General features: G+C 44.2%; 1 protein-coding gene across 1 annotated transcript in view; it reads right to left on the bottom strand.

Annotated features, from left to right (window-relative positions):
* Nucleotides 1-254: 254 nt before the first annotated feature.
* Nucleotides 255-12,785, bottom strand: part of LOC120750696 (calpain-8-like) — a 30,134-nt gene continuing 17,603 nt past the window's right edge. Inside the window, exons 10-21 of the mRNA XM_040059637.1 lie at nucleotides 12,412-12,587; nucleotides 10,459-10,470; nucleotides 8,536-8,747; nucleotides 7,889-7,925; nucleotides 7,199-7,264; nucleotides 6,241-6,298; nucleotides 5,659-5,723; nucleotides 4,409-4,477; nucleotides 3,042-3,120; nucleotides 2,034-2,153; nucleotides 1,376-1,434; nucleotides 255-453 (exon numbers count right to left, since the gene is read on the bottom strand). Coding sequence (XP_039915571.1) covers nucleotides 430-453; nucleotides 1,376-1,434; nucleotides 2,034-2,153; nucleotides 3,042-3,120; nucleotides 4,409-4,477; nucleotides 5,659-5,723; nucleotides 6,241-6,298; nucleotides 7,199-7,264; nucleotides 7,889-7,925; nucleotides 8,536-8,747; nucleotides 10,459-10,470; nucleotides 12,412-12,587 — 977 coding nt within the window. The 3' untranslated portion in view covers nucleotides 255-429. The remainder of the gene's footprint in view (nucleotides 454-1,375; nucleotides 1,435-2,033; nucleotides 2,154-3,041; nucleotides 3,121-4,408; nucleotides 4,478-5,658; nucleotides 5,724-6,240; nucleotides 6,299-7,198; nucleotides 7,265-7,888; nucleotides 7,926-8,535; nucleotides 8,748-10,458; nucleotides 10,471-12,411; nucleotides 12,588-12,785) is intronic.

Raw genomic sequence — 12,785 nt, 5'->3', positions numbered from 1 at the left:
CCAGGGCAGCAACATAAATTTTGCCCATACTCTTGAGCATGGAGCAAAACATATGCTGGATTTTGCAGCAACGGAGATCCCTTCCAGGATTTTGAACACTGCTGAACTTTTCTGCGCAGTCAGAAGTCAAACCACAGCCACCTGGGTCCATCCGCGCTAAGTCAAAATTGATGAGATTTCAGCACGGCACAGAGCAATACTCTTTGGGCAGGAAAAGGAAAGGAGGTCAGTCCTGGGTTTGTTTGTTTGTTTGTTTAAGAATGCATTTATTTTATAACTGACAGTAGATCATTTTTATTGGCCTAAAGTAACTTGCCAGGAATAAGAACAGGTTTCTGCTTCTGTTTTTCACAACAAGGAGATGCCAAACAAGTGGGTTTTGTGCTCAGAAGAGCCTCAGAGGTCTCTGCTGAATTGATTGACCGTGGTTCAAATCAGTGTGCAGCACAGCCACTGAGGGAGAAACAGACAAGGAGTCAGTGCATCAGGAAGGTCTACAGGATACCATTGGGGCACTCTTCCATGCCTCTGGGAGAACAAGCTGGGAACAGCTGGGGTTGCATTTTAATCTTTTATGTGTGTAGGATCCATCTGCTCTTGAACTTCAGGGAAATCTACTGCCAGGATCAGCCTCAAACATTGCAAGTGGGGTCTCTTCCAAAGGAAGATGAGTTCCACTGGGCAAGCTGGAGAAAGCTTTGACTTTCAACCTTGAAAAACTCTAGGGTGCGATGTACAATTTCAGTTAGATTTAACTAACTGTGACTGAGGGTCACAGAGCTTCCAAGCATCCTCCTCCCCTCGAGCCAGTCTTCAGCTGAGAGGACTAATTGGATGGACCTCTTGGGGCTCCTTCCAGCTGTTTCCTGAGATATATTTGTATTCTGCAAAGGGAAGGCTCAAGCTGATTGCTTTTACAACAGCTTCAACAGGAAAAATTTGCATTAAAAACAATGTGGGGAAAAAAAGAGACCTGGAATCTTAAAAGGTTTCTTCTAATTCTGGCAGGTTGATCAGTACATTCTCTGCCAGAAAAGAAGAGCTCCCTGCTGTGTGTTTTCTAATGAATTGACCACTGCCCTCTAAAAAGAGATAGTGAAATGCACTGTGTAAGCACCTTCTCTATCAGCCTTGGGAGTTTTGAAGGTATCTTTACTCTTTTGCTCATATAAGGTAAAAGTTCGTTCTACTAATTCAGACAGGGCTTGTGGGATGAAGGACATTTTCATACAAACAAGTTTTCCTTTTGAATCACTACCATGTTTCTCTTATAATAGTGATTAAATCACTTACAATAGTGATTTTAAATAAGTGTATTTTAGAGTGGTCTACTGCTACAGTTGGATCAGGTGGTATTTCAATCTTACAGCCCTACCTCAGGCAGAGAGATCTGGATGACTCCATTCTTGTCTTTGTCCAGGAGATGGAACACTTCTGAAATGTAGAAGAGTGGGGAAAAAAGTGGATGTAAACCACAGAGTTTGACATGTAGAGAATCACTGTCTGACAAAATGTAAAGGTCTGGCTTTTTGCCATGATCTACTAAAAATTTAGACTGGTTCTGTAAGATAATATTACAGCTGTTCTTTCTTCTTACAAATAATTTCTAGGCTGCTTCATGGGGTGGAATAGATCTATAGCAGCAAAATGGGAGTTGGCAGCGGGACAACTATAAAATCTGATGTGGTGGCATCTGGCATGATCCGGGGACAAACCTGTAAATCAGGTCTGAGTAAGGACTGCAAGTGGTAAATGGTCCCATTTGTCAGAGCTGGGACAACGTGGGGGCCAGAGCAGTGACCACAAGTTGCTGCTGACTGTAAAGCACAAGAGAATGGTGTGTTATGGAAACACGTCCCCTGCTCCCCACGGTCATTCAGACAGAAAAGCTTTTGCTGTTTCTCTGCTGCTTTCTCTGACACAATTTTGCTGGCACCCCGACATTCCCATACAATTTGCTACGTTCACAGCCAAAAGACACCAAACACCTAAGGCAACCCCGAAGCTTTCAGGCATTGCCCGTGGGCACTCACTGAACAGGGTCTCCAGGCGGATCATGCAGGCCACAAAGCCGTCAAAGTCGATGGTCAGCTTGGTGCTGCAGGCGTAGCGGGCCACGATGCTGTGCTGCACCTCGTCGTTGAGCCTGAAACCTGAGGGCCAGGAGAGCACAGGAGTCACTGACACAGCAGGTTAAGTTGCTGTCTTGGATGTGACTTTTCCGTGGACTGCTGCAGCTGCAGGTTGAAGGGCAGGACTGCTCCTCCCAGGAGGTCTGTTGGATTCCCACACCCACCTCTGTGGGTCCTTTCCAAAGCCCATTGTGCTGGGTGAAGAAAGGCATAGAGTTCTCCCACAGCATTTTGTCAGACTGCATGTTTCACATTGTTTCACATTGTTTCACAGTATAACCAGTCCTATGTTCCCCAGATAAACCCCTAATTAGCGAGTCTTGGGACTGCAGCTGAATAGCAGTGATTGCAGCAGAGCCAATTGCTCACATAACACATTGGGCTCTATTCAGGCCCATATTCATGCTATTTCTGTCTCTGGATCATTCACATAAAATCCACTGAGCACAAGAAGAATCAAAAAACAGTGCTCCTCTAGATGCCCCTTAGCTGGCAAGCTGTGCTCCACAAGGGAACATATCAGAGAGGACATCATTGGGGCATGCCTACTCTAGAGGAGAGAAAGGTGGTGGGAGGAAATGAAGGAAAAAGAGATTTTGGGCATAGCTCTGAAAGAGGACTATTAGATTACAATAGAAATAATGAGGCAAAAAATAGAGCAAGTAATAATCAGATGGACAAGCAATGGTCACAGCATGGACAAAAGTACCAGTGGTTCGTAATGCAGAACAGAGGAGGGGGTTTGATGTACAAAACAGCAAAAGGACTGCAGCATGTGACTGTCAGGAAGGGAGAATGTCACTGGCAATGCTGTGATCTAGGTGACAGGAGAGAAGAAAAGCCACTAAAACGCTCTGCTGTTCTCCCAATATTTGGTGATCCAGTGGTGTCCCTGAGCAGCACACTCACCTGCTTCTCTGAGGGCATTTTGCATCTCATGGGAGTCGATGGTACCAGAGTAGTCACTGTCCACTTTCTTATAGATTGCCTGTGGCAAAGGGGAAGGAGGGAATGGGAGGGGGCACTCCAGCATGTGCCCCTGCAGGTGCCGTGGTGTGGGCAAGGGAGGCAGGCTGGGCTTGCACAGCTGGCTCACAGCAGCCGTGAAGATGTGGTAACTCAGGTCTCATCAGGGGCTACAAGCCACAGTGAACTGCTCAGAGGGCCCCTCTAGTCTTTAACCTTTTTTTGCTAGCCCACCCTGCATCCCTGATGCCCTGCCATCCTCCCTGCTCGTGTAGCTAATCAGCACCAGGACAATCATTCCTGCCTCTGCCATGTTCCCATTGTCACTGCTGTGCCCACTGATGGCTGGGACAGGGTCTTGTACCACCATAAGCTCCTAATCTTTGAAACATTAATGAGCAAGGGAAACATTTCAAGCATCTAGTGGCAAGCTAGGCAGAGTGGGGAACACGTTCCCATGGGCTGGCAGCTTGCCTGCCTTCCCATTACATGGTGGCAGACAGGCCAGTGAGGAAAATATCCTATCATTTGGCAAACACTGCAACAGACCTAGGCCATCTTGTTTAATATTTCAGACAAGCTGACAGATGCCTCCTACTGCCAGCAGGTTTATTAGCCAGAATTAGAAACCACCCAGACCTACAGTTAATACTGGATTTGGGTCTCAGGGCTTGCTTTTCTGACAAGACTTAGGGCAGAGCTGGTTTTTCATGAACCCAACATTTCTTCATGGAACTCCAGGGCAGATGCTCTGCGATGAACAACATCAAGTATGGTGGCAGCAGGCTTTCCTGACAGGGAGGTGGTCACACCAAGAAAGTCCAAATGTGACCTGCCTTTAGACCTCTTCATTCTGGGTGAACCTCTTGGGATATTAAGTCCTCTACCAGAAAAACAATTCAGCAGCTCTATAAGATTTCAAAAATACACAGGCAGTTTTTTGTAGGTCCTAAAAATATGTTTCTTCTGTTTGCTTATGCTCAGCCAGCAATGCAACATATTGCAACAGCCAAGTTATGTTCATACGAGCTTTAATAGAGCAGGCAGCAGGGAGAGCTGTCTTTGCCAATAATCAGAGAGTTAATCTGTCTTTCTGTAAGGTATTGCAAATTGTGGAGAATGATGGGGCCAAGGTGAAAGAGGATTTGCTTGTGCCCTGTTGAGTTTCAGACCCCTGGAACAAACTCGAGCCCTGAGAAGGAAGGCTTCCAACTATGTCTGCCTGTGAGGGTTTAACTCTATCTCAGTTCTGGATCTGTACTTCAGTGCTGAGAGGGGAGGGAAAGGGATAGAGTCAGAAATGTTGTTACCAAATACTTTTGAATCTTCATCCAAAGTGTCTTGAATTCTACAAGTCCCAAGGTGCCGGTCCCATCAGTCTGGGCCATGTTAAGGCATGATTCAAAAATCAGGATTCCTTTATCCTTAACAAAACTGGAGAGCAATCAGTTCTGATAAAAACAGTTCACCCATCACAGTGTCATCTTAATGCCAGTTTAGCTCTCATTTGTAATGCATCTCCATCTCCCACAGACATGCCCACAAGCTCCACATTTGCTGAGCTAAAGGTATGCCAAGAATTTCTAGGCTATCTTCACTCTCAAGGAATGATATATGGGATTGCTAAATATATAAGCATGATTAAAAGCACTCACATTTTCTACATTTAACAGTAGATTAGAGTCCTTAGGGGGAAAAGGGCCTGCTCTTGCAGCAGACAATTGTTAGGAACCAGAGGCAGGAGCTGCAAGTGAAGAGAGTCAGTAGCAGTCTACAGAGTATTCTACCATGTCCTTCAGGGCCTTGAACATCCCTTCCAATGGAAAATTATGCAGAAACAGGGATTTGGACACCACAACATTGTACTTTCTGAATTACCCCATTAAGCTTGGGGGCCTGTGGAGTGTAGGGCCATGGCACCACTTCTCCTAACAGCCAGTTATCCACAAGATCCACAGTGAATCCCTGCTGGCCTCAATACAGCCGTGCCCTGACACCAGCACCAGCGAGATCCATGGCTCTTCACCCTCCCAGTGCAAGGGAGCACTGGGTAGAGCTGTTGACCTCTTCTTTTCCCTTGGGTACCCAAACCTTACAAGGTCCCAAGTTTCCTCCCAGTTTTGCAGAAGGGAGGTAGGCACTGCCTGTACTTGCAGCTTCCTCCTGGGAGCTTGTCCCTTCTGCTCTGAGTTCAGGGCTCTGTACGCAGGACCTGACTCCGAGACAGCAGCTGGGGATGTGCTCAGAACCTGCATCCTGCCAAGCATGCTGTGTGTGCACCTGGAACTGCACGGCTGCAGCCAGGCAGAAAGGCCCTGCTTCTTCTCCCCACTATATTTAGGAAAACGTTTAAGCAATGAGACATGCGGTGAGAGAAACAGCTGATGATTAAATGGTTCAGGTTTCTGCCACCATGAGCTGATAGAGATGCTTGGCTGAATTCTTTGCCCCCAGCCATGTGCCCGAACAACTGAAGTGTAAACTTAGCCCAGCTTGTCAGGAAGTTTTGCAAAAGAGATCCAGAAACTTCAAAGGTGATGAAATTACATTCAAAGGATACATCTAAAAGGCTGATCATCTCCCTGCAAGTGTTAATGTTGAATCCATCACTTTTCACATCCTTTCCTGAACAAAAAGGAAATATAAAAGTCCAAGTCAGAAATAGTTTAAGACGAATATTTTTCTGCAGACAATGCTGGAGATACCAACAACCTTAAAATCCTGGTAGCAGAGTAATTGCTCTGTCATTCCTTCCACTATGTCCTTTCAGTTGATTAATATGGCGCTTTTTTTTTTTTTCCCCTTCACCGTGGGAGGGGATGTTATTGGTTTTGGTGGTGATAAGCCTCTCTGTCCACAGAAGTCATGCAGCAGCATAATAACAGTGCCCATGGTGGTCCTCCCAGAAAAGTACAGGGAATGTTGTGCCCCTGCAGAACATTTGCTGGCAGCGCTTGGAAGGGAAGCAGCAGGCAGTTTTTCCACCCCACCCTATATTTAGAGGTTCAACAAGCCAGGAGAAAATCAGCTGGGATCAGACACAAACTCGGTTTTTCATCATCCCTAGCTGACAGAGCTGGGTTTTGCTAGCACAGACCCCATTCTCAGCTCCATCCGATGGGAAGTAGATAATGTCACCTACTCTTCGCCAGAACCCGGTTTAGGATCCTTTGAAGTTCAGTTGCAGTCACTTCACAGTCCTGGACAGAAAATAAAACATAGTGTAGGTGTTAACACAAAAATTATTTGAAACAATCTCTATTGATTTGCTATCAGACATCCAGAGACTATTTTCTTTCCAAATCTAAGGCATGTACACCCTTAATTTTTTTCTAACCCTTCACATTTACCCTCAGATATCACAGGAGGAAGATCCTAAATTGTATTTCCTAGACATTCAGCCAGGAAATAAGTGGTTTGTTAGGTGTTACGGTGACATGACCAAGGAAATGGCAACTGTTTAAAAGGTTTGACTGAATAAAAAGGTTCAGGAGAACATCTGAGATTTTCAGGGCTTGTGGAAACTACAACAAAACAATTTTAAAATTGCACTCTCAAAATTCAGAAAGGTCTTCCTACAAAGATGCTTTCCCTCTCCAGTAGCAGTGGCCACCTGTTCATTAAGAGGAAGTCTGACATGACAGCCACAGGCTAACACAGTGGGGCTTTGTAGATACTGTTTTTCAAGTACATTAAGTAGAGAAAAAGCCCAGCCAACAGTTTTCCAGTTCCTGGGGCTAAACAAAAAGGAAGGAATTGGCCAGCCAAGCAATTGTCAGAATTATATGATAACTCCACAGGTAATTTATTTCACCCTGGGATAATATTTTCACAGTTCTCACTCCTATCGCCCCTATTTTCAAAGTTATTCCCTGCCTTGCATTATCAAGGGGAAAGAAAATCACATTTTGCACCAATAAGAGGAACAATGTAGAAAATCTTCTCTATTGTAAAATAAACTGAACTGAAGCTGTGAGTTAATAATAGGGGAGAAACACTTGGGTTTTTGAACAGACAGTAAAAGGAATTGGCAAGTCAAATATTTGTATAATCATAACAGAAAGGTCTTAGTCTTTTTTTGTTCGCTTTAATCCACTCACCTCTCCAGAGAGCTTTTGGAATAGAGTCTTGAACTCATCATCTATATCTTTGTTATCAACATGAGGCTACAGAAAGAGATGGCCAAGAGAGTGGTTAACAATGTGGTTCTAGAAAGTGAGCTGTGGGTATTGTAAAGATGCTGGACAAGGGCTTATTTACAGCAACAGAAAATGAGAACATGCTCTGCAGTAATGGCAAAACAGAGGCACTGCTTAAGTCACAACCAGCCAGGGGCTGGCTTAATTTGAGAGCAAGTACTTCCTAAGGCTGATGAGAAAGTTTTTATTCTGTTACCAAGATAGTTTTAGGAAACAGACACAGTGAAAATATTGCTGCACTTGGCCAGAGCAATCCAGCAGCTCCTTGGAGGCCTTTTGCAGCTTCTCCCAGGCTTCAGGCTACGGAAATGTGCCCCCTCCACCTTCTCCTACCCATGCTGGAGGTAGGGACAATCGAATGTGTTCCAGCTCAGTCCACAAGGGTGAAGTTTCTGTGCCACATGGCCCAGGTACATAAAAATGAATGTGAAGCTAAGACATGGATATATGTAAAAAATCCCCATGAGCAAAAAACATTTCTCCCCAGCACAAAAACATTCTGTAATCCCAGCTCAAGTGAGAAATAAAAATCTTTTCCCTGTTTTACTTCCACATCATGAAGGAAAACTCTGCCCAGTAAGGGCATCTAACCTCATACGGCTTTGCAGACACCTCATCATTCATCGTCCTAAGGAAAAAAAGAAAAAAATTAAACAACCAGAAATTATGAGTCTACTTTAAAGTCTTGCCTTTAAAATAAATAGGGGGAAAAAAGCAAGCTTTTTAACCATAAGGTGTTAATAAATGCACAGAACAAGCCCTCAAGTTTCCTGCTTCCCATGCTCTGCATCCCACCTTTGCCTGCCCCAACTCTTTGAAGATATTTCCCATGGGAGATGCAGCCTTGCTGTTCTTGTCTTCCATCCAGATCCCTGGTTTTTCATCTAATGGATGCTATTGATGCAACCCTTTTAAAAACTGTCTCATCATCATCATAGTCTCAAAACCTGCACTCTTCTATTATGGGAACTTCTCCCTCACAGAGCTGGGGGGTCTTGTTCCCAGCTGAGTGCCTGGTGGGCACCTCTGAAGAGCCACCTGAAGACGATGATTCTGAAGAACCACCTGCCATGGATTTGTTGTGGTCACTATGGCAGACTGTGGAAAAGATGGGTGTGGAAATGGGCCTGTTTTGCTGGTTGAGGCAAAAGATCAAGCCCAGGGTGCGGGTACAACACGCGACCTCCTCCTTTGCGTGCCTCCCCAGCAGAAGGGGGAGGTTCAGGGAAGGTACTCACTGCGATTTAACCTGTTTCTCAGCAAAAACTCTCAGGCAGAACTCCCCATTCTTGTAGGGCTCAAAGGTGGAGGGCACAATGAGGTAGTGTCCCCGGGGCAGCGTCATGCGGCTGGAGACCTCGCGCAGGTTCACGTAGGGGTCGGTGCGGGCTGCCGGCTGGTGCCTCGCAAAGAAGGCACGGCCCGCGTGCACATCTGTGCTGTTTTCCAGCTGTGGAGAACGCGTGTTTGTCAGAAACCCTTTGGCGGTTCCCTGGTAAGAACAGCCACCCTATTTCAATTTCAGCTCTTCAAAGCCATCTCAAGCTTCTGTTTGCATAAAATAATAAATCCGGGAGGGATGGCACAAAAGAAAACCACCAGGGTTCTGTCATGGGAAACAGGCAGATGATTAGAAGGGACAAGAATCTTCCTCTATAAAGATTATCTGTTCACATGCTTTTTTACACTTGGTACCATAAAATAAAAGTATCATAATGTGTGGTCATATCCAATAAAATTACTACACTGTAAATTTTCCATGCATTGAGCATTTTTTTTTTCATAGGCAGCTTGTGGACAAATTTAATTTTCAGAATATTTTTGAGCAATTTATGGTATGAAAAAAATGTCCTAATTGCATAGGGATTGTAGTCTCTGATTTCTTTAAAAAGACAGAAAAGAATAGTAAAGAGAACAAAGTAGTAGTCACAAGGGTGACACTTTTGGGGACACATTAGGTAATTTCCCCAAATTCTATTAGTAATGCTAAGGATATTAATTTGGATTTTGTAGAAAACAGTACTTAAATTTTCCTTAGTACCAATATACTCTTTAGGAAGTTAAACATTGCACAGTTCATAAAGTAAAACACTGACATAAGAAGTAATAGTGTAAAAACAACATCCCTGCTATAAAACTCCTTTTCATGACTTTTGCTCCACAAAGATGTCTTTCAAAAAGTATGATTCAGTGACACACAAAAAAATGCTGTGTGGCTGATGCAGGATGGGAAGCCTTATCATTTAGGGATAAGGTTTCTTTCTGTCTAAGACCAGAGCACAAAAAAATCTCACCAAACTTTGTATAATCGTTCAGGTTTTCTGTTGTGAACTATAGAAAAATATGCAGGTTTCTCCTCTTTTGTTCTGAGATACATTTGAATCTGGTATTTATTCAACAGCCCCATCCTTTCCCCTCTCTCAATATTAAGCTAAGTGGGGCTGCAGAAGTTAAGAAGACAGATCCATATCTTCCCCAGAATATAAAGTGCATTTTCCACTTGCATTTGCAAGGCTGCTAAAAGAACACAGTTAATTGTTACATGGCCACACATTCATTTACTGAGAGAGGAAAAGGGCTGAATGGCCAAGGAAAAATTGGCAGTATAGGCTGCTGGACCTCAGTAATGAGTATGGGCTATTCCTACTGCCAGACACCCCTGGGGTCTCTTTCTCCAACAATGAAAAGTCTCTTTCCCTCAGTATTGACATCTGGGGGGATTAGGGAAGTTTGAGCAGGGCTTGCTCATTACCAGGAGCCCCGGGTCAGAACTGTAAAAGGAACAGATCCACAGAGCTTGGCATTTCTTCTAAACAATATTAGCAACATTTGCTCAGTTTTAGAGCATAGAGATCCTGTCCTTCTTTCACCTGAACTAAACAGACAAATTCTGACCTCAGCTGTACAAAATTCCTGGAAGCCAAATTTCAGCAAGTATAAATGAGATCAAGACTGGGAGTCAGGCATCTGTAATAAATCCTTGTGCCCCGGTCCCTTGAAAATGATTATTCAGAACTTAAGATATTGGTCCAGTGATTCAAGGGCAAAGCTCTCCAGAAGAGATATCATTAGTAAGGAAGAATCATCGGGGCAGCTAAATTCTCCAGTGCAAGAGGATGTGCCCATGCGGAGGCTGGAACTCTTCAGCAGAGACTACATACCTCTGGAGGAATCTGGAAGGAAGGGAAAGAGACAATGTTAAAGTGCTTCTAAATACCTACACCTGCCAGTAGGGAAAAAAATTCAGATAAAGCCTCCTTCAGACACTTTTTGAAAAAAAACATCATTTACAACCACTATAATAGTATCAGATACCCACAAAATTCTGTCTTGTCCTAGAGCTGTTCCAAAGAAAAAACTGAATCTTCAGCCAGAGAAATCTATAGCGTATTGAATTGCTTTTCCCTTGATGTGGTGTTGTGAATGATACTCTTGGCTGGAAATACTTGAGTAAGTCTTTAAATGCTCTGTCAGGAAATTGAAGAAGTTAGTCCCACTTTGCTAACCAAAGCCAGAGAGTTTATTACAGCAGGCCCAAAGTCCACTAGTCTACTGCTACTGAATATGATGAAAATATAAAGCTACTGTCAGTAGCTGTTAGCCTGGGGATGATGAGATTGTTGTGAGACAACTATAACAAGTAGCAAGTTTCAATATTTGGCCCTTCCTAAATTAACTGAGTTGCTGTGTTAACTTGTACCTCCAAATATAAGGCAAATTTTCCAGAAGCAATGGGTTTCCTTGGGAGCATGGGTTCCAGTGAGAGCCAAAGAGAGTGTCCTCCCGCGCCCCAGAAGCGCTTTTAAAAATATCACCCATACAACATTTCTGGAGCCTGAGCTGCCCCTTGAGACCTCAGGTGTTGTTGCCCATAACCAGCACACGGGAAGGGCAGGAGCTAGGTGATGGACACACAGTTGCTGTCAGCAGGCAGGTAGACAGACTTGAACACACACCTTTTCACCTTCTCCACAGAGAGATCTGCTTTAGGCCATCATCTCTGCAGTCCCAGCCGCAGCAGCAGCTGCCATGAAGTAAATCCACACTGTGTGTGATGCAAGGAGCTGGGATCGGAGCTGGGTGCCTACCTGAGATGACTTAGCAGCCAAGGTTTTCCAAAAAATTAACATCTTAAAAGTCACTTAAATGACTTAAGAGTCCCCAAGTCTACCGTGCTGTGGGTAAGGCCGCAGAGGACGCAGAGGGGATGGAACAGATGTAAAGCACAAGAACTTCTCCAGTGTTGTACCCAGTGATGGGAGCAGACAACATCCACAGTGCACAAATTTGGGATGCTGATAGGTGAGGGTGCCTGGTACCACAGAGAAGGCAGCTCAGAAATGTGCTCAGTGAGAACCGTGTGTGCATGCAGGCACTTGGGCACTAGGGAAATCCTTCCATAATTTCGAGCCATCCCACACAAGATCTATTAGCAAAAGTCAGCCATTCCCATCTGCTCCACCTGTGCTGGTTAACGATCTTCATGCAGTGGACTCTATACAATATTTAATTGCTTTTCTTCACATATGGTATTGGTAATGAAGATACTGGTTGGAAATTTTTACATTTGCCTCTCTCACTCCCTCACACCACAGGAATCAGAGGTTACACTGTAGGTTTTTTCCTTACATTATATTTTTAGCAACAGAGAAAAAAAAGACCCAAATTTACTGAACCAGAACAGTAGCACATGGCAGACAATGGATCAAAAAAAGTTTGAAATACAAGGGACAAATAATAACAAAAAAGAAAGTGACTACTGAGGACTAATGATAGGCTGTAATCAGAAACACTTATCTGGAATTGTCAGGCACCCCAAACCTGCCCCCATTCAGATTTTGTAAAAGAAGATTCAAAATGAGACTGTTACTAAATTACTGGCTCAATAATTCACACTGCTATCCTGTTGAAGTGGGAAAAAACTGAGCCTCAATTTATCTGAGTCTTCCCATATTGTGGGCGTCAGGAAGAAATGAGAGAAGTAATTGAACCATTTTGCAAAATCCAGATCTTATAGAAGCGCAGTGCTGAATGCCAAGATGTAGCGCGCTGCTATTTTTTTCCAGCTCAACAGGACAAGTAATAAAGTCTTTAAAATCAGGAACAAACTTTACCTGATAGAGTGAATAACCAATGCTAAGCAGACCTTCTCCCATTCTCTTCTGCCTCCTGCGGTTCTTCTGCATCAAGCCCACCAGAATAGTACAGCATGGCTCGTTCGCACCCCCTGCATGGTCATCGTCCGGTTCATCCAGCCGGATTTTAAACTGGGGGTTGGTCCAGTATGTTGCTAAGAATTCCCAACAGGAGACAAAAAGGAGGAGACTTTGCTGTCACTGCAGCCGTGATGGCCGTCACTAGACCTACAGATAATGTCTCCATGGAAGGACTTTTGCCTAGATTTTTTCCAGTTCTTTCCATTGAGTTATATGAGTTTATGTTTTAACAGCTATGCTGAGCATCAATTAGAGCCATGGGAAATCGAAGC

The sequence above is a fragment of the Hirundo rustica genome, chromosome 3 (genome assembly GCF_015227805.2).
Source record: "Hirundo rustica isolate bHirRus1 chromosome 3, bHirRus1.pri.v3, whole genome shotgun sequence".
Taxonomy (NCBI): domain Eukaryota; kingdom Metazoa; phylum Chordata; class Aves; order Passeriformes; family Hirundinidae; genus Hirundo; species Hirundo rustica.
Note: the sequence above shows the minus strand (reverse complement) of the source record. Positions and strands in the feature narration are given on the sequence as shown.